This window comes from Carassius auratus, chromosome 40, assembly GCF_003368295.1.
Source record: "Carassius auratus strain Wakin chromosome 40, ASM336829v1, whole genome shotgun sequence".
Classification (NCBI taxonomy): Eukaryota; Metazoa; Chordata; class Actinopteri; order Cypriniformes; family Cyprinidae; genus Carassius; species Carassius auratus.
In genome coordinates, this window is record NC_039282.1 from 4,430,701 (window position 1) to 4,452,403 (window position 21,703).

The 21,703-nt window shown below is 35.3% G+C and overlaps 2 protein-coding genes and 2 long non-coding RNA genes across 9 annotated transcripts in view; all 4 read left to right on the plus strand.

The window, feature by feature from the left end:
• Nucleotides 1-4,027: 4,027 nt before the first annotated feature.
• On the plus strand, nt 4,028-7,765 carry LOC113058322 (uncharacterized). Of its 2 annotated transcripts, none has more exons than XM_026226096.1 (4): nt 4,028-4,279; nt 5,519-5,969; nt 6,407-6,673; nt 6,753-7,765. In XM_026226096.1, the coding sequence occupies exons 2-4, from the start codon at nt 5,558-5,560 to the stop codon at nt 7,223-7,225; spliced, it is 1,152 nt and encodes a 383-aa protein (XP_026081881.1). In that variant the 5' UTR covers nt 4,028-4,279; nt 5,519-5,557; the 3' UTR covers nt 7,226-7,765. The 2 variants fall into 2 exon arrangements, with proteins under 2 accessions (XP_026081881.1, XP_026081882.1); XM_026226097.1 differs by having other exon boundaries at nt 4,033-4,279; nt 6,756-7,765.
• Nucleotides 7,766-8,185: 420 nt separating this feature from the next.
• On the plus strand, nt 8,186-10,430 carry LOC113058323 (trafficking protein particle complex subunit 6B). Of its 5 annotated transcripts, none has more exons than XR_003277956.1 (7): nt 8,186-8,326; nt 9,082-9,173; nt 9,295-9,362; nt 9,462-9,579; nt 9,676-9,759; nt 9,862-9,969; nt 10,167-10,430. XR_003277956.1 is itself a non-coding variant. In XM_026226098.1 (7 exons), exons 2-7 carry the CDS (start codon nt 9,084-9,086, stop codon nt 10,196-10,198), a joined length of 486 nt encoding a protein of 161 aa, XP_026081883.1. In that variant the 5' UTR covers nt 8,186-8,326; nt 9,082-9,083; the 3' UTR covers nt 10,199-10,430. The 5 variants fall into 5 exon arrangements, 4 of the variants coding, with proteins under 4 accessions (XP_026081883.1, XP_026081886.1, XP_026081887.1 ...); XM_026226098.1 differs by having other exon boundaries at nt 9,876-9,969; XM_026226101.1 differs by having other exon boundaries at nt 9,298-9,362; nt 9,876-9,969.
• Nucleotides 10,431-11,529: 1,099 nt separating this feature from the next.
• LOC113058324 (uncharacterized) lies at nt 11,530-14,125 on the plus strand. Its single transcript, XR_003277957.1, has 3 exons — nt 11,530-11,830; nt 12,227-12,292; nt 13,201-14,125. It is a non-coding gene; the product is annotated as an uncharacterized LOC113058324 (long non-coding RNA).
• A 5,884-nt stretch (nt 14,126-20,009) lies between these two features.
• LOC113058327 (uncharacterized) overlaps nt 20,010-21,703 on the plus strand; it is a 37,794-nt gene continuing 36,100 nt past the window's right edge. The window contains exon 1 of the long non-coding RNA XR_003277958.1: nt 20,010-20,370. This is a non-coding gene — a long non-coding RNA (uncharacterized LOC113058327). The remainder of the gene's footprint in view (nt 20,371-21,703) is intronic.

The window sequence follows — 21,703 nt, forward strand, 5'->3', positions numbered from 1 at the left end:
TAATAAGTGCAGTTACTAATAATATTACATGTTCATTTCTTGTTTATTTTTATTTCTTGTTATTTGACAGTAAAGTACTAAGCTTGAGTTAAGACGTATACAAAATTTACTTTTATTAACAACACTAACAGGTGCAAAATCAAAACGTATATATTTCACTCTTATTAAATGTACCATTATATTTCTAGTATATGGTACTGACCATCTTAAGTGATTATGTGGGATTTTTCTTACTTCATTAATTCCAGATATTAATGGTTCATTCAGGAGCTAGCAACATCAAGGTCATAGGTTTGATTCCTAGGAAAAGCAAAATGTGTTTCTTGAATGCAATATTTTTGATCCAAAAGTTTCTTGAACTCTATTATTGCAAGCCCATTGAATAAAAATATCTGCATAAATGTAAGTGTTGCTTTTTATCAGTACTAGGGCACAGACCCTTCCATTTAAAACGTTTCCTCATATTTAGATTTTTTTTTATACTGTTTTGCCTGTGGATATAAATTATATAAATCTGCACTAGTCGTCACCTTTATTTATATAGTGCTTATACAATACAGATTGTGTCAAAGCAACTTTACAGTATTAAAGAGGAAAATAGTGTGTCAATAAATTCAAAAGGACGATAAAAAACACTTTCTCAGAGAAAAACAGAGATCCTTCTGGACCACGCCCAGGAGGAGGAGATTCCTCTGGTGCACTCCTGTTGCTTTTTGTTATTCTGCCAGAAACTTCATGCCAATAAATAAGAAATACTGCTGACTTGTGCATTTCCAGCGCTCTCTTTACGTTCGGCTGTTATTTGACTTTGAAAAAGGAAACAGTCTTTTTTTAGACATGGAAAATCGATTTTACAATCGATTCAATGGACACTTATGTCTTAAAAATCAAACATGATTTTTTCACAAAAGTGACAGCCCTAACTAGGAGTCAGCGGACATGTATGACATTTATGATCACAGTTTCTGCTTTTTTCACCAGAATGGTTTGCTTTCTCAAACAAACTGTAGCCTGACTTGAACCAACATAATAAATTAATAGTGCTGTGTGTTGTTTTTACTCAAATATAATCTAGTGTACAACTACATTTTAATTCCCATCAAATGTGCTTACATTGTTCATTGTTCAAAATCACTGATACCAACACAACACCCCCCTTCTGTCCTGTTGTGCAGACTACCCAGGCAATGGATTCGAATATTATGCAAGGGCCCTTCGTTCCCTTGGGATTAGAGCCCGACAGAGACTAGTACACTAGTAAAGGAGGCACTCTGTAGTGTCACCTTTTGATAATTGTGAGGGGGAACGTTTTAGCTAAAGACACCAAATTCGTTATATATATTGCTCTCATCAAGGCGGACACATTTCTAGTTTACAGTATAGTTGCAACCAACAGGAAGTCTGCTATTTTGTTTTGAATGTGGATTTTATTTTATTTTTTTAAATCAGGCTGTGCATTATTGCGTACTACTTTGTCTACATGATGACAACATATTAAAGATGCTAAATTGCAAACAGATTTTGGATATCTTAAATGGTGTTGCCTTTGCGATTTATTCAATCAACATTAAAAATAAATTTTTAAATTTTCTTTAAAGTTCATTATTCAAACCCTTCAAAAGTTTTTATTTATTGAGAACACGTTTATTTTCATGGATTCACAATGATCTATGGCTAAAATAAAATTAAAAACTATTACATAGTATATATTAACACTTTCATTGCTGTGTGCTGACCATTAGTATAAGTATAAAGTATAAAATAATTTATATAGCATTTATTTCTATGTAAAATAGTACATTTACTAGTAGGTAAAATGTGCAAATAAGTACTGGTTTAAATAATGGAAAAATTAATGAATAGTATAAACACAATGTATATGTATATCTAGGCCTATTTTTAAAACATGGTTGTGAAAATCTTTTGTTGCTGAGAATTATTTTTCTTTTCTTGGGTATTGTATTAGGTATTGTATTTGGATGCATATTTAGACATTATCAAAAAGATAAATTGCTGGATAATTTCATGTTCATAATCACCCTGGAGTGCTCAAAATTGTGAACATGAAAAGAAATATACTTCATAGATATTTTACTTATAAGAATTTCTAGGAGTTCCAATAATTGTGTTCAACGTGTATTTGAGAAAAAAAAAAAAAAATCATAATGATATTTCCCCCCATTTTAAATTCTTATTATCCAATGAAAGGTAAGATTTGTGTGATTTAAAAAAAAAATTAATAATTTTTTAATCTTCACTTTGGGGATAAACAGGGCAGGCAGACACTCACGTAGCATACAAAGCAAATCAACATTAATAGCAGACAAAGTAATATTGCAGAACACAGACTTTAAATACTGGGAATGTAACCAGGGAGAAACAGATACAGTGTGGAGTTAATTAATCAAAAACTATTGCAACTAATATACAAGTGGGACTCAGGGAAATGAGGAGGCAGAAACAAAGCCAAAAAAGAACATAACCATAACAGCTGTGTTTCGAATCATGCAGCAGAGTTTTGCTTAGAAATAAACTGGGTATTTTGGAAAAAGAATAAACATTGTTCTTTTACATGTAACAATACAAATTAAGCTGAAAATCATTGAACTTACCCTTTAATAATGTTATTATATATGAATAATGAAAAGGTGTTTAACTGAACACAACTAGAGACTTGTTTAGTAAGATTTTAACAGAAACGTTTTTCACATTTTTATCATATAATTTATAACTTTTTAACTGCTGTAAATAGTGTTTGGTTGTTATTTATTTATTTATTTATTTTTTAATTTTGACTTGAATGTCGAAATAGCTGTCAGGAGGCATTGCAAATATCCGTCCAGTGAACAGACTTTGCATGAAAGGTGCTTTGGCTGCTTTTAGCAGATGTGCCGTCATCGCTGGTGTTCGGTTGAGATAAGGACTGTGTGAAAGTTTAGAACTTTGTTTTGCATTATCTCAGTTTATTACGTCAACATTACAGAAGATCTGATTGCAAAACAAGCAGGAAAGAACATTCAAATTCATAAAGTCTCCAGTGGGGATTTCAGCAAAAATTACACTCACAAATCAATTGCCTATTTTTGGCTAGAACTGTTTTAGTTGCAGTCTGGGGGATATAATATAATATAATATAATATAATATAATATAATATAATATAATATAATATAATATAATATAATATAATATAATATAATATTCACTTGGATGTGTACTACATAATCACAACGTTAATGTAAAAAACAGATTTCCATTGTTACAACCAACCCCACTGGTGTGAATAGTAATACTAGGTGTAGTAGTTCCCCATTGATTGTCGATTATTTTTCTGATTTTGCCTATTTTCTACATTTTATTTTGATTACTTTTAAGTTTGCACATTATTAAAATGTGTACACCTTATTCAACAATCCTATGAGAAGCAACACTAGGTACTCCGATGCACCATGTGGCAGTAAAGATGCCTTATCTAATGCTATTCAACCACAAGCGGGAGTAAAAATCGCACTAGGCAGCAAATGTTACCGTTTTCTGTTATAAATGTGTATTTTTCTACCAGGGGGCGCTTGGTGGCCCAATAAGCCACATCAATCATTGAGTTACAGCCAAATCTCAGAGTTTGTTTTGTCTCACGGTGACCATTTGTGTACCTAAATGAACAATAATAAAATGTACATTCAGTTCACAATCCTACATGATAAACCAAACATAAATCCGCTATAGTAATCCCTTTACGATAATTTACAAACGATCTAAAACAAATAATCGCAAACGACTGTCATTGGTCCATCCTCAACAGCGCTGTGAAAAGTAACGCTCGTCACATGACAACGCCGTCTACAGTACCAATTTCAATAACGCCGTGGGACAATAATTTACACTAGTTAAACGAAACGTGCGATCCTTAAATTATGCTACATTTAAAACACACAGTTAACAGTCATAATAATTTTATACCCATCGTTTCTCAATGTGAAACGTCATTCGGCCCGTTAATCTCTGCCTGTGTTGGGTCTCATGTCTCATGCTAACGGCCGTTCTATCTGCTCGATTTATTTCTATGAGAAATCAAGAGGGAAAGGACTGAGTATGAAGTAAACAGATGTTCTCAGTGCCTTGATAACATTCAAAACCTTTCACAATCAAGAAGCACCTACATGTTTTTTCGCAGTCTGTCATCTGGCGAATTCAGCGCGTTTCGGCCGATGCGGAGGCGATTTCGATGAATCCCTGCTGCACTACAGTATGTGCAGGAGGCCTAACGTTACAACTTAACAGGTCTGGTCTGTGTTATCTGTGAACGCTTTATGCTTATGGTGTTGAGGTTTATACTGAATGTCAGTTGACTGGATAATTACTAGGCCTAATAATGCATATATGTATAATCATGATTTGCGTTGTGGTACAAATGTCAGATTACTAGACAATAATGCTTCTCTTTGGTGTATTTTCTTAAAAATTTTATGATTGAGAACCGTTTTATGATACAATTTAACATATAAGTGAATTAACTATCTAAATAAATATAACGTTTTAAATTTATTTAATATAAAATAAAAATAGAAAACTATTTTAATATATTGCAGTGATTATTATAAATTATTTATCAGTTTATTATTATTATTATTATTATTATTATTATTATTATTATTATTATTAAATGCATGTATATAATCTTATATCAGAAAACACTAACTCCCAGCAGCATCTCTTCTCTGATGATTTGTGTGCTGAGGTGACGGCGGGACAATAATGAAACGGCTGTGTCCAGAAGTAAAATGTATTAACCTTTAAAAATAGACATGTTGTGAGCTCAGAAGCCATCCATTCACATTATTTCACTTTTCATTTTTTTTTTTTTTAAATAATCATGTTTAACAGATAATTTTTTTATTACCCATAATGCTATGCAGAAAATCCATAAATTAGAGAGCTGCCGCTGAGAAATTGTGCATAAAGAGATAGCAGGGAACGACCTCTCCCATGAATCACGTAATTAAGTCAGTCGCCCTACACTTTAATGTTGCAGTCAAATGGGTTTTTTTAGTTTTTTTTTTTTTTGTTTGTTTTGTTTTGCGTGTGTTTTTTGGTGTAACTGAATATGTTGACATGCTTTAATGTAAAAAAAAAAAAAAAAAACATTATTTTTTTTAAATACTGTACATTATTGTAGGTCCTCCATGCCCTGGCTTTCTCAAATGTATAGTTTTCTACAAAGTCCCTCCTTCTGACAAGCACAGCCTGCTCTGGGCCAATCACACAGAATGTGTTTTTATATTTAAAAATGCTAGACGGTATGTCAAGAAACTATGGAAAAGCAGTGCAGTGCAATGCAGAAATGTGTTTGATGTGAACAGCACCTAATATTGTACATCGTAAAAATAATTTTACATCACAATGTTTTCTTGTTTTGAATTCTCACTGTTATAATTACAGTAATGATTTGTAATGCATTTAAAATTAGTAATAAGTGTCAGATCATCTGAATGATTTCTTTAATCTTCCTTCTTTCTGAAGTGGGTTGCATGTTTAGGGGCCTCAAACAGGGAGGAGACCATGAACCTCAACGAGAAGAAGCCCAACAAGTGGTGGACTGAACCGGACACGTTTGCCATGCTGGCCCTCATAGAGCAGATGGGTCTGGTCCACGAGCTGGATAAGAAGCGTCAGCGCAACGAATCCCTTTTCCGACGCCTCAGGCTGAGTCTGGCAAAGCGGGGAATCCACTTCACCGTCACCCAGATCCGAAACCGCTGGAAGAGCCTCAAACACAAGTACCGTAAGATCAAACTGGCCAGCTACCGAAGTCCAGCCGCTCGCCTCTCTGCCGTCGAGTCTTTCCGCTACTTCCATATGCTGGATCACATGTTGGTGCGCAGACCGAAGGCGGGAGGCAGGGAGGACGACCTCGCAGATGCTCACGCCCTGCTAGGACGGTCACTCGTGGACCTGGAGGACCCTGCAGACAGTACTGGTTTCCATTGGCTTTTTTGCATGACTTGAAGTTATTTGTCTGTACGCACTGTATTAAAAGAGTAGATGATCTTAAAAGTCAAATATAACATACTCACCCTCATTCCAAACCTGTATGACTTTCTTCTGTGGAGCCCCAACTGAAAGGTTAGAATGATTTTTTATAAGTTATTCACTGATACCCTCCACCACAGCCCTCAAATCTCATTTCATTCACTTGTGTTTTAATATAGTGTGTCTTTGTAGTCGAATTCTAGGGAACACAGAAGAAAAAAGTCAAATTGGTTTTGAACTGATTGGTTGAATAACTTATTTTTGGTCAATGTCATCAAGATTTCCTCTAGATTCATTCCTTATAATGCAAGTCCAATTGAATTGTGATCACTGTACGCGATGAGGTTTTGTCCTGTTGATCTCCTCGTCCTCTTCCAGGTCCTTGGCTTGAAGGCCTACTCCCTAAATCTGAGCCTGAGAGCATGTCTTCTAAACTTGAACCTGATGTTGACGACAGTCTGAATCCAGATGACGTGGCTGGTCCTGAGCCGCCGAGCTGGCCTGTAGGACCAGATGAAGTTATGACCCTGGGCTTGTCAGGAGAATACCTCTATGCAGTGAAGACCGAGCCACCGTCCCTATGCACTCCCAACAGCACAGAAAGTACAAGAGACGCCATTGACTGCAGCCACAGTGATTTCCCAGGTGACGTACTGGTTCAGTTCTGTCTGGTACAACGACCAAAAGCAGCTCAGGAGTCACAGTTCTTCTTGTTTTATCCCAGCAGGAACGTCTGAAGAGACCAGCAGCCTCATCCTCCAGCAGCTCACCATCCTGAACCACCGGCTTGGAGAACAGCTGGCCGAGCAGAGAGCCTTCCACTGCAGCATGCTGGGAATGATGGATCGCCAGATCCAGGTCTTGGAGCAGCTCTCCAATTTCACCAGGAACCACCAATCCAAGTTTGAGACCCCAGACGTGGACTCTTCAGCCAGTCCAAGTGTGCACGAAGCTCAAACGCAGACTTTTGATCAACATCCCATGTTCCTCATGCCCAAAAGCGAACCAGCAGCTGCTCCTTGGAAGGTCTCTCTCTTGGAAGTCCACAAGAGGTCACCCTCTGAGTCGGGCAGTGACACTGAGACTCCTCAAGCCCTGGAAGGGTGCGAAGCAAACACCTCTAGCCCACCTTCTTTGGGGATTTCGCCCTCAACCAAGAACGCTGTTGTACAGAATGGATTGTGTAAGCACGATTGAGTGCTGCTTGTTCGGGACGTTACACATTCAGTAGGAACAACAAAAGTCTTTTGTTCTGTAGATGTTTCAGGAGGCGGCCTGATCCGAAACATCAACATATGCGTTTTTCAGTTTCATAGGAAAGTATTCGGTGCTCTGATGTTTTAATCAGTAACACTTTTGAGAAATAGAACAATAGACTCATTATTTATTTGCTTTGGTTTGTTTACAAACTAACACTCGATGTGAAACTTAGATGGTAAGTAACTTAACAGTGACGGTTTCAAAATTGCAGTTCGGACCAAGGTAGCTTTATGTCTGTAATCATCTTGCATTATCTGAAAAAAAAAAAAAAGTTACTGGGAAGCTTAAAGTTGTGTAAAATATCAGTTCCCTCCAATTAGGTTTGGGACACACTTTAAGGCTGATTTTAAACAAATGAAGGTGTGTTATCATGAATTTCATCATCTAATCTGAACTAATATGTGGTTAAGTATGAATTTATAAGTCTGTTAATTTCAATAACTGCTTGCCTCTTATTATAAAGTAATATTTCACTGATATGTGTCATAGTATTTTTGACATGCAATTATTTAGGGTTGGGATGTAACATTACTCCAGCAATCTTAATAGTGCACATACAGGGTTTTAAGAAATTACATTTATGTTAAGCTATGGGTATTGTGTCAAAATTTAACTCAGAAGTCATAAAGTGCTCAACATACTCAAGTGGAAGAAAAAAATTATAATTTTAACACGAAATCATATTTAAGTAGGGCAAACACTTTACACGGGATTTTCGAAATTGTCACAATATCCAAACTATATGGGGCGAGTTCGATGTTTTAATTATTTAAAAATAAGCCTTCTATGCTCACGAGATGCTAATTTGATAAAAAAAAAATACAGTAAAACTGTAATATTGTGAAATATCACTATAAACTCTCAAATGAACTTTACAGTCGTTTGGGTCAGAGAAGAAATCTGCGGTGGTTAAACTCCATAACAGCAGGGGGCAGTATTAGTTGTGAGCATCAGCGCAATACTAAAAACAAGACGGTTTTGTGTGTTTGGTTCTTTATACATGTATTTTTATTACATGCCTGAAGATACGTTCAAGGAGTAAGTGATTTAAATGTGTGTTTATTCTAATGCAATATCATATTTTAACTTTAACAGACTGAGCAGGTTCCAGCTCTCTCGCTGTAGCTGCGCTAACATTAGCTGCTATGTTTCACTTTAAACACACAGACAATGTCTACATAGGGATTGTAGTTTTACGAATCACATTAATATTTTAATATAAAGTTCCGATTGGAAAATGCTTTTAGCATCAAGCTTGCATGCGTCGCCCTGAAGACACAATATTAACACCGCTTCTGTTAAGTTCTCGTGTATAAATATATAAAGCAATACAAAACATGTCCAAAGAGAACTAATACGCAAGAATATATATATATATACATATATATATATATATATATATATATATGTGTGTGTGTGTGTGTGTGTGTGTGTGTGTGTGTAATTATTATTATTTATTTTTTTCTGCTCACTAGTACTGTTAGTACTGATTATTTGTTTATTTATTTATAAAAACTGATTTATTTACACGGACCCCAGCTAGAAAACCCTTGTATTCGACGGTTGAATTTAACATCACCACGTGACACATTACGCAGCAAGTTGCCAAAATCTCTTTCTCAGCTAGCATATTTATATGGCAAAATGTTTTCAAAACACATGTAATCACTTCTAAATATCCACTAGTGCAAAAAGGGAGAGAGGAAGAGCCACTTTAATTTGTCTGCAGGCCTGAACGGGTTAAACACAGAAATTGTCATTTTCCAGATGTTTGAGGAACTTTCCTCTTTCAGATATGGCAGATGACGCTCTGTTTGGATTCCTCCACATGGAGATTGTTGCTCACGTGTACAAAGAACAGGCGACTCGGGAGGACATTGACAAGGTACCGTCTTCAATTGTCCAGATATATTTGTATATTTTTCCATGCATTAATTATGTTTTATCATAGCTTTTTTTCTCCCTCTCCTTTCCATGTACATCATGCTCTGATGTGTTTTCTTAAGGAGAGAGTGACGTGTGTCTCTACTCTAGAGTTGATGGGCTTCAGAGTTGGACAAGGACTGATTGAAAGGTATTCATATTTATTTACAGATTTCATACATTTTTTTTGTAAGTATCCAGAGTTTCTAAACCTAACCGATGGCCCGATTTTGCATATGCTTTTGAGAAGGTTTACAAAAGACTGCCCCACTTTCAAAGATGACTTGGACATAATGAAGTTCCTGTGTAAAGACCTCTGGAGCACCATCTTCAAAAAACAAATCGACAACTTGAGGACGAACCATCAGGTGTGACTCTGAAAGTTCAGTTTTGTGTTTAATCAGCGGCAGTGCACTTGCAGAATTCAGCGTTATTGTCAGTTCTTCTCTCTGGCTTTGCTCTAGGGCACGTATGTTTTACAGGATAATAAATTTGCACTACTGACTCAGTTTTCCAGTGGAAAGCAATACATTGAAGAGGCCCCTAAAGTAAGAGTGATATTTAAGTTCATTTATATTATATTATTTTCTGAGATTTCTTTTACCCATATTGTTTTATACCATGAGAAATGAAATATTAGTATATCTAAGTTTGATCTCTGCAGTACTTGGCCTTTTCCTGTGGGTTGATTCGAGGAGCTCTGTCGAATCTTGGCTTGGAGAGCGTTGTCACTGCAGAGCTTTCTTTAATGCCATCATGTGAGTTTATGCCATTTAGCTCTTATTGCTAACTAACTGATATATATGATCAGTTTATCAATAAATAAAATAGTCTACTTATTTATTTATTTTTTTTGCTACATGATATTTAAAAAAAATATTTTTTGGGCATTAATGGCAAACATATACATAAAGGTAAAATGAGATTTGACCTTTTTTTCTTTTTCTTTCTATAGGCAAATTCCAGGTTGTAGTTCAGAAACTCTAGGATGGACTAAACAAGCTCTGACCAACAATGGTTCTTGAGTTAAAACATTGTGAATGTGAATTACATGGAGCTAGATTTTAAATGTTTACAACATAAATTTTGATATAATGCTGTTTGCAGTTTCAAGGTACATTTTTCACAGTTTTTTCCTCCATATCACTTAAATTCAGAGACTGGACCTGTTTGGAAATATTCTGAATGTCGTATTCTACCTCGACACCACTTATTGAAGATAGAGATGTTCCGATACCCTTTTTCTCTTCCCGATACCGATTCCGATACCTGGGCTCAGGGTATCGGCCGATACCGAGTACTGATCCGATACCTGGGTGTGTATCTGTATATACAGCTGTATATACTACTAGCCCTGTGTAAATTGCTAGAATTCTTTTTATGGTGTGCTTCAGACAGATCCCTCAATAAAACATGAACAAATACATGGTGAACTACTGTATTTATTACAGTATTTTTATTATCTAACATGAATTTGACAGTATTATTTATTTTCATATGCAAAAAAGAACTTCAAATGCAGCCAAAAATCTAACACCGCAAACTAAAAAAGGTATTTAAGTTTTACAATATAACTGTATAAAAAAACTGCAACAAATAAGTCTAGGAATATAAAAAAAGATCTATTAATCAGATAATCTCTTTACAACAAAACAAGTAAAAAACAAGCAACCATCTAGGCATAATTATTATTATTATAGAGATGTATTATTATTACTGTAGGCTACAACAGTAGCTTTATATATTGTCAATTTACTCATGTAAACCAAACATTTATTTTAATGGGCTGCCATGAAGATCTTTGAGTGTCTGTGTTTATGATATGACAGTATTCTCAAATGAAACGGTAAATTCTCATGAAGTGACGGTTTATGCGTTCGTGTCCTCATGACACACAGCAGAGACTACAAAACAGCGAGCTCTCGCGCATCTGTGCCAGTCACCCACAGAGATGTAGATTTTGCGGGAGTAATATTTAAATAGTATTTTGCAGTTTAATATTCACAGACACTAGTATATATTCGGCTACTGTCTGGAGCCCTGCGTTTTGACTTACACGGAAGCGACTGAACGCAGCTGCCGGTACTGAATATACTTGAGAGTCTGTAACTACCGGTACTACAGAGACATACTGCTAACCACTGATCTATAATATAGAAGCGGCTTCACTGTCTTTTGGCAGTTTAGAATGTGATGAGTGATCCAGTCATATATAGATCAGGGCTGCTAACGCGTTTTCATTTCTTCTTCGCTGCTCTAAACAGGGGTTGCTTGTGGCAACACAGCACAACTTCCTGTGTTTTCAATGCATTTTGAGCAGCGAAGAAGAACCGTGCAGCGGTTAGGCAAAGCTTGCGGTCATAACTAGAGCTGCGTCCGAAATCGCATACTTCCATACTATATAGTAGGCGAAAAACAGTATGCGAAGCAAGTAGTATGTCCGAATTCTTAGAATTCGAAAAACAGTATGCGAGATGTACCCGGATGGCCTACTACTTCCGGCCGAATTCCGTAGTATGCATAGGATGGACACTACTCTATCCCATGAGGCCACGGGAGAGGACTCGTCATACTCATATTCGAAAATAACGGCAAATCGTGACGCCGCTGTTTTGAAGTGTAAGTACCTTATGGATTAACGCTGTTCATTGTGGTTAAAGTGTACTTGTTTAACATAATCCAAGTAAACGACTGACTTGTTAAAGTTTTACATATTGTAAACTGATGAGACTATTTTGTAAATTGAGTTTAAAAATATGTTTAATAATCATTATCGATGAGAGGCTGTGCCTCAGCTTGTTAAGGCTGCTTTCTACAGATGGCTCGTTAAGTAATTTAATGATATAAAGTTACAAAATGTTAAGTAATTGAAACGAGTTAAATTACATTTTACTAGTGTTTATATTTTGATTTTAAAAAATTGTTGGATAACTTACAAGGCAAACTATTGTTAATAGGTGCCTCAGTTTGATCATAAATCATCAGTAATGTGTAAATCCTGTTCTGATCTTACAGAGACTGATGAATACAATCTTGTTCTCATCCACTGATTAAACCCTATCCACTGGAAAGCATATTTCAGTAAGTATATAAATTAAAATTAATCTTAACTACACACACTCTTTACATGTATTTATGTTAGGATAAGCACTGATTTATGCTGTTTTGTTTTTTATTACAATATGAATTTCCAGGTATTTCCAGTTGCTATTTTGTCAGTTGCAAAGTACTTAATAACAAATAACTTTTGAAGCAGTTGTGTGTACTGATTTTGTAGCAGTTTCCAGTTGTTTTTTTATACAGGCAACATCGTAACATCTGAAGAATGTTGTCTTGAGAATGGGTGCCACACTTTAGAGAAATACCCATACAAATTATTATCTTTATGTATTTATTTATTTATTTTTTAAAGCTTCAGACAAAACCACATTAACATTTTCATAAAGTAGTATAATAGAGCTTAAAGCAACAGCAAAAGGGAATTTCTTAAGACGTTTCTATAATAATGTCAGGAAAATAAACTTCAGCAGCTTCATTTCAGTAACTGTAGATGAGGACTTTAAATTTGGGAATCAAAAATGAGTGGAAAACAGTGGAAATCTAAAATATACCCCAGGGATAAAGTAATACATATTATAAAATTAAACTTGTTGTAAATATGTTGGTATGATATGTTATGTGATATGTTTCTAGATTTTCAAATTGTAAAATTTTCATTTTCAACGGTAATATGAATTCCCAGTTATGAGTGTAATATACTTATGTGAATATATAAATACACACACGTTTAAATTTAAATACTTACATGTGTATTTATACATATTTATGTGATTTTTTTATAGTATTTATATTTCTTAAATAACTAATATATGTATATCTTGATTTGACAGTCTTAAAATTAACTTACACAACTTACACAAGCTTAAACAATAGCACTATGAGAACATGAAGTGATTTGCAGAGTCTTAACCTGTTCAACTGTCCTACAGGTAATCTGCTCTTGAAGAGCTGCACATGGTCATCTGGTGTGACACAGCTGTGCTCAGATTGTCCCGCACATGCTCTCCTGTGCTGACTTCTGTGTTTTGGGGTTCCAGTGTATCATCGTCATGATCTTCCACAACTTCTGGATCAGCAATGTCCTCATTCAGAAGACCGAGGTGGTGGAGCACTGCACAGCATGCAACAACATCTGCACAAAGGCAGAACTCACTTCCAGGGCCTTGAAGAAGAAGATGGAGCACAGCTGGTCTGCATTATCCTGAAGGCTCTCTCAACAATGTTCTGTGCATGAGCATCATTGGTGTTGAATCAAAGCTGTGCAGGATTGTGTTCAGACTCTCTGTCTGCTGTGATGAGGCAGATGTGTGCACTCAAACAAGGATACCCACCATCTCCCAGGATGTGTTTTCCTGCAGGTGGATAGGCCTCCAGTGTTCTTCAGCACCCTGGCATCATACACAGACCCAGGATACTCTACAAACATATCAAGGTACTTACCATGGTGGTGACCTGCAGCTGAACAGAATGAAACCGCTTCCTGTTGAAATAACATTGGGCTTCACTTGCTGGAGTTTCAATTTGTATGTGACAGCCATCTATTGTGTCAGCTACCAGAAGAAAACTGCTTCCACTGCCCCCAGGTCATCTGTGGTGAAGAAGGCAATCAGCCTCCTCAAAATCCCCATGACAGACCTGCTCATTCTGTGCACAATGTTATGCAGCTCTTGGATGTCGAAGGCCAGTGACAGCAGCCTGTATGACGCTGTTCACAGTCTGTTAATATGTAGTTTTTGTTTTTTAGAATAAAATTTCAATAGGTTACAAATTTTTTTGCTGATATATCTAAATCTTAACTATATGTATTTACATATGTGTGTATATTGTCTATAATGTATATATTATGTATGTATTAATGTATATATTGTGATGTGTGTATGTGTGTTTCTGTGTATATTTCTATAATGTATTTGTATTTATGTGTATATATCTGTGTGTGTGTGTGTGTGTGTGTGTATGTGTATTTGTCTAAGCATTCATTCAAGTTTATTAATTTATGTTCGTTTTGTGTAATTTTATTTGTATTTATTTATTACAATAAATTACTTTATATCCTTACATAAAATCAGTCTGTCATTCTGTTCACAGCTGTAGCTGCTGTTATTCTGAGGTAGAAAATTAAAAGCTAAATTTATATTTAGTAAAGGATTTACAAGCTGTCAACGAAGGCATGATCTGTGAACAGCTGACCGACGCCTGCTTTGAATTGTTAATTCAAACGATGTAAAAACGCAGACGAAAGCGGTAAGAAAAACGAAAGACATCACCGATGTACGCTCAGTAGAGGCTCTTTAAATTTACGCGCTGTTGTGACGACGTATGTCACGTGACAATGTCAACATGGCGGATGTAGTACGTCCGAAATCCATTCATACTACCCACATTCATACTATATAGAACGTACTTTTCTAACGGTCTAGTAGTACGTTCAAATTCAAATGTAGTACCCAGTACGCAGTATTCGATTTCGGACGCAGCTCAGGTCTTTTTTAAGAAAATGGTATCGGATCGGTATATGGGTTCATGTACTCGCCGATGCCGATGCCAGAATTTGTTGTGGTATCGGAGATATTTCCGATACTAGTATCGGAATCGGAACAACTCTAATTGAAGACTAAATTGCTGTCACTGATAACCATGGGAACATATTTTCATAAACGTGACATTTTGTAACTTTTTAATATTTTGTAACCTCACTACTCAACATGTTTTTGTCCACGTTTTTTATACTCCTTTGGCTGGATAAGAAAATAAAAAATGTAGGTGCTCAAATGAGATTGATATGTTTTTTTTTTTTTTTTCTTGTGAAATAAAATTATTTATTTATATTTGGGACCGTTAATATCTGTAGTTAACTCAGCCCAGTTATCTAAAGCCATCATTTAGTATGGACACATCTGATTTATTGTTTGGAAAAATACATATTTTGAGAATCATCGAAAAAAAAAATATATGGATTCTGTAAAAACAGCTATTTTTAGTTTTAGAAACATTTATGGTTTGGGTATGTTGGATAAATTGAGGTATATCTCTTAAAGCAACACTGTGTAACTTTTTCTTTATTCAATATTTATAGCCTGAGTCGTCACTGCTGCGGTGTAACACTTACCTGCGTGATTTGCCATGGACGTAAACTGGAAGTAGTTCCGGTTAGAATGTTCTTCCGCGGGATGTGTGCAGTTCTGTTTTTTAACCGCTAGAGCGCCAAAAGGGAAATGGTGAAGTTTTGCAGAAACACATTCTTGATTTCACCAGAAGAGGGCAACCTTTGTCAAGCGGACACATTTTATGAAAGCACACACAAACATAATATTTGATCATGAAAGTTTCATTTGTATGATCTTGTACAAGCTTTAACTTAAGCGTTAACTTAATCTTTGTTTTAATAGCTGGTACAGGTTTTCTCTCTCTCTATGCATTTTCATTGTTATATTGTAGTAATTGCATTTTTAATATTTATTTGCATTCTGAACAAATATTTACTGTATGCATATACTACACACACACATAATTATTGTAAATACGAAAATATTTGTTCAGAATACAAATACTTAAAATGCAGTTACGGCTATGTAACAATGAAATTGCATGCATTGCATGTTTCTTGACACCACTCTAATGTATACTGAATCATTATTATCATTATTTTGGCACAGAAACCTTACTCAAACTAATTTCGTATTAGAATAACAAAAACAAATCGAATAATCTTAGCACAGTTTAAAATGATTTATGAACAGTTTAAGAATCCTATATATTTATTTGAGAGTAAACATCTCTACGGAGGTAGAAATCAAATATTAATGAATTCAGCATAAAAACAAAGAATCTGCCACCAATCTTCACATGATGCCGAATCATCAAAGAAAAAAAAAAAGGGCATTTTTTTGTGATAATTGTTTCAGAATTATCGCAGAAGTCAATATGTCAGCAACACAAAACACAGCTAATGTTTTTTTCTCTGTTTGTAAATGCCAGACTGTTATTGCGTAGCTCATTTGCGTTTCTCTCTCTTTTGCTGTCAGATGTAGTGTGTAAGGTCATGCGCTCTTCTTCTCTCGTTTATACGTCCCAAAAGCCTGCTTCTGCTGCTATGAGAAACAAACAAAAAGTGGCGTGCTTAAATGGAGGGCCCACATAAAGAAGTTTAGCAAGGCTTCCCCAGTGAGAGGCCATTGAGGAGCTCTCTTTTGTGCAGCAGCTTTCCTTTGCTGCTGGTGGGGGTGAAGAAACAGCCAGCTGTCTCCCTTCTCCTGTGCTGTCATGAAAGGGTTCGTGGAAGGCCCAGACGAGAGAGTCTGCAGCTGAGTCTAACGAAGGCCGACTTCAAACACCTTCTGTCCCGCAGCAAACATCCTACACGTACACATTTCTCCTCACTTTCACCCTGTTTGGCTGGCTTTTGGCCCAACAGATGGTCTGTTGGTCTTTTAGGTCGGTCTTGCCTTCTGCAGTGTTGCTGTTTTATAGAGTAGCATTCATTTGTTTATTAGGCTACATTATACTTTCTGAAGATTAAAACAAAGATTATTGGAGTATGTTTTACAGTTTTTCTATAAAAGTTCATGTTTAATTTAGTGCGTTACTTGTCGTTTCTTTGTAATAATTAATTTTACTAGTCATTTCTGAGTGAAAATCGTTTTTTTTTTTTTTTTTTTCAGTGTATATGTGTTCTCTTTCAGAACTCTTTCATAAAATATTGCTGAATTTGAAAAAAAAAAAAAAGATACAATTTAAACATTTAAGACCACTAAGATGTTTTGCATTGTTTTCGTTAATTTCGTGATAATTACTTTTCCTCCCCAAATATTTATCACTGTAATGTAGGCTAAAAAAAAAATCACAGTAAAGTTAATAGTACATTATCATGTCAAAGTTGTATTATTATTATTATTTATTACAAAGTAGTAGTAGTATTTTTAAATAGACCCCAAAAAACTATGACTCTAATGAAAAGCAGGAATTTAAATATTTATAATATTATATTTCAGTGTATGATATTTTTAACTAAAGGTAGTGGCTAAAATAAATAAGTGCAATGTTTAAAAATATATAAAATAATACTTTGGAAAGAAACAGGATGACTTCAGTAATTATTATTATTATTATTTATATTATTATTATTTTTAATAAGGGGCCTGGCAAAAAAAAATACAGAACAATATAAAAAGTAATAAATCATTGTAATGTTGAAAAAATCTATATACTCTATACATTGTAAATAACAAACAATATTTTATGAATAAAATATATAAAATAATATATTTAAAAATATATTTATTTATTTTAAATAAAGGGCATGGTGATGTATTTTAAGGGTGTTTGTATTGTTATTGTCTTATGGAAGGCAGATTCCTCTGTTAGTGATGTGCCCATCTGCCAGATGCATGTCAAATGCAAAATGCATGCTGTTTTGAATTGCCTGCTGTAAAAGATGGTATGCATTTCTTTGGTTAACTTGCATTAATATCTCGCAGAGGATCATATTAATGATAAACTGCACCGGGACATCAGCGCAGACACTCCTCTCCGCATCCTGTGTGTTTTCGTCTGTGCTGCGGGGGATTAATGGAACTGTGGGAACTCGAGCCACAGCTGCTCCATCAATGCAGCAGGAGGAACACGAAATCCCAGCACAACACTCCATGGTTTAAGTGTGATGCCTTCACAAGCCTGTTCATTAAACCCTATTCAGTGTACTGTGCTGGAATTGAAGAAGAGTGTAAGATCAGCCGTGGTGTCAATCAGAAAACACTGTGGTCTTTAGGGTCATTTAATGAGGTGGTGTATTATGTTTTGTAAAGATTTATACAGGCATACACAACCAGTTAAATGTTTGGGTGGATGTACTCTTTCTGTATTATTACTTTTGTTGATCCTGCTGCTCTTGTTGTTATTGTTCGTTATGATGATGATGATGATGATGATGATGATATTTAAAATGTTAGTAAATTATCAAACTACGAAATAACACATACAAAATTATTTAGTGACTAAAAATGTAATAAAATAAAAGCTTAAATAATATATATATATATATATATATATATATATATATATATATATATATATATATATATATATATATATATATATATATATATATAATTATTATTATTATTATATTTATTATTATTCTTCATCAAAGTGTGGTGATATTGGAATTCCCATGCCGAAAAAAAAACAATAGTAACATATTTCATATTGTACACAATGTGTAAACAGCACTGTGAAAGTACAAATGCAAAAGTAAATACATTTAAATGTTTACAAATTTTAAATAATGTTAAAATAAAATGTAAATATTTTATAGAACTAAGAAAAATAAAAATAAATAACTGTACTTATATTCATATTCATATTCATAAGGATGTTTTTAAGCAGTTCTGGAATTCACAAATAAAATAATAAAATAAAGCATAATAAAACCTTTATATTGTACATGCTGTACACATTTAGCACTTATGGCTGTGAAATAAAAACTAAAAATAGAAAAAAATTATATATATATATATATATATATATATATATATATATATATATATGTACTCTGACACACTGAAGTGTTTCCACATCTTAGAGTCATGATGTTATGCCATCAGAGCACTGTTTAACATCTTGATTGTCAAGAAAAATGGGCAAAAACATTCCCCCTTTTGTCTTCTCCATAAATTGGCAAGATTTCCAGCAGGACGAATCCTAGACGTGGACCTGGGGTTGAGGGGGTGGGAAATATGCTTTTAAAAGTGGCAAACAATAACTTTTTCATTTGCAACTCTTATTTCAAAAGGGAACCAGGCAGCAGTCTCTTTGTAAAAGAGAGAGAAAGTGGGCCACAATGCCGGGATATCTGTGGAGTCTTTCTTTTCACTATGCTGAAAGGATTACGCTTTTAAAAAGAAAGAGAAAAAACGAAAGACCTGTACCTAATCACTTCCCCTGGTAATTCCTCGGCTTGATTAGAAGAGGGACAGAGGGATATCAAGAGGATTTGAGAGGAAAGGCACTGCTACCTGAGGTCTGTCTGCGTCGAGTTGATTATGTACAAGATTTGAGGTGATGGGCAGCTAACTGTGAAGTGAATGTTTACTGCATTGGTTCAGCATTTCATAAGATTTTCTTATTTTCATGACACCAAATGAAACATGATGTCCTCCCTGATTATTGTTCATTGTTGACCTATTATGCTTTAAACAGTTCAATGTTAAAGGAATAGCTCACTGAAAAATTATAATTTGTTTCTTCATCAGAGCAGTAATACTTTACTATACTGTAAGATACAGTACATTCATAATAAATCACATAAGTTTGAAATAATTTTGCCCGTTTATCCTTGCGTTGTTGTAAATTGTTATAGTATAAAATCACTTCTTTTCTTTTCCCTACGACTACTTTGAAGTACTTACTAAATAGACAACTTACATTTTATTGCATACGCAAAATGAGAAATGTTCAATAGAAGTGCACAACCCTCATAATAAGATACTTTAGCTTATCCGTCTCCGTTTATCTAATGAAATGCTGTGTCAGTGGTAATCCGCTCATTCAACCTTCTCAGCTGATTCATTCTGTGTCACACTGCTGGGGTCGGATAGCATCCATTCTTAAAATAAAATAAAAGAATGTCCCCTTTGTCCATCTCTACCCAATCTGCCCCCCCCCCCCACTTCTTCTGCCACATCATCCCATTTGGCTTCTTCAGGACATTTGTGCATTTGTGTAGTGATGGACGGTCTGATAGACAGTGCTTTTGCCTCGCTGGCTCTTCTATGAACAGTCTGCATTGCGCTGAACCTTTTGTCCAGTGTCTCGCTGCGTTCCTCCAGTTCTAATTGAATCAACAGGGTTGCTGTTACGAGGAGCATTGAGGCAAGGGGGTCTCTCAGAGGGCAAAGGACGGGTCAGGACCTCTGATCCCAGCGCCGTAGCTACTGGGCACGGCCAACTAGTGTCAAACTTTGGGCACTGGGATGAATTAGCACTGTGTTTGTAATGAGTCCCAGCTGGAGCATTGTAAAGGAGACTTCTTATTCATCTGTTGCAGGCAACTTGCAAGCCGTACACTCACGCATGACAGCCATTCTTATCAAGAACTCTTCGTAAGAGAGCATTCTTCACTTTAATCAGACAGTTTAAAGAGATTTGTGACAATAGCATGCACATGTGTTGATTCTCCAAGAGTAGACTGAACTGTATTTACTCTATTATGAACTTTGCAAACAAACAAGCAGTCAGTTCAGTGTAAAAGATCATACAGTAATTCTGGTACCAGTTCCAATTTCTTTATAACAGTTCTAGTTAGATAACATTCACATTACCAGTTATTTTAGAACTTTTAAAGAACCGATTGCTATAATAAATACACTCTGAAAAGGTGTGTTTGCATAGCTGACTTACTCATCAGTCATTTGCATGGGAATCAGACTACATTGGTAGTGCTTTATATTTTTGATTCACTAAAAATAACCGACTTCTTAATACTCATTCGCCCAGGAATCAGAGCTGACTTCTAAAACAAATTCTTTTTTTAATCAGAATCATGAGAGTCATATGTACAAAATCAGGCTACCTTGGTAGTGCTTTATGTTTTTAAATGAACTAAAAAAGAATTGATTGATCCGAATCTTTTATTTGGGAATTAGACTACACTGGTCACGCAGAATGTTTTTGACTCACTAAAAAGAAGCCCCTCATAAGAGTCATTTACTCGAGAATCAGTGCTGTATGTTTTATATTCATTAAAAAGAACTTACTCCTAAGAGTCATTTGTTCGGGAATCGGACTTCATTGGTTGCACTGATTGTTTTTAATTCAATAAAAAGAACCGACTCATAATATTCATCCATCCAGGAATCAGAACCAACTCATATGAGTCATTCACTTGGGAATCAGACTACATAGATCACACTGGATATTTTCGATTTATTTTGAAGTACCATTTGTTCAGGAATCAGAACTGAATCACGAAAGCCATTCGTTCTGGAATCATCCGAAAGCCTAGGGAGCTGACTTGTTGCCTCACTGCCTCACCAGACTTTGGAGGCACTGATTTCAGACATGCTTTTTAGGCAAAATATCGGTTTGATGATCTACAACAATACAGAACGAACTTTGGTGATAACTAAATGAATATTTCATTACGTTAATACTGATGTCTCACTAGAAATAACCACAAAAGTGCAAATCAGAAACATACATTTACAAAGAAACTGACCACCGAACGCAACTTTCAGACGCCATCTTTATTTTTAGCTTAACCATCATGAAATGGAATGCACAGGATTGTGGGATATCAAAGGAAGTGAAGCTAACTTTGGATTCAAATGCCTTGATGCCATTCCACCCTTGAAATGTGTCATCCGAAGGCAGAATTTTCAATTTTTTTGGATGCAGCCTACATTGGTTGATCACTAAACCGAACCAGCTTGTATA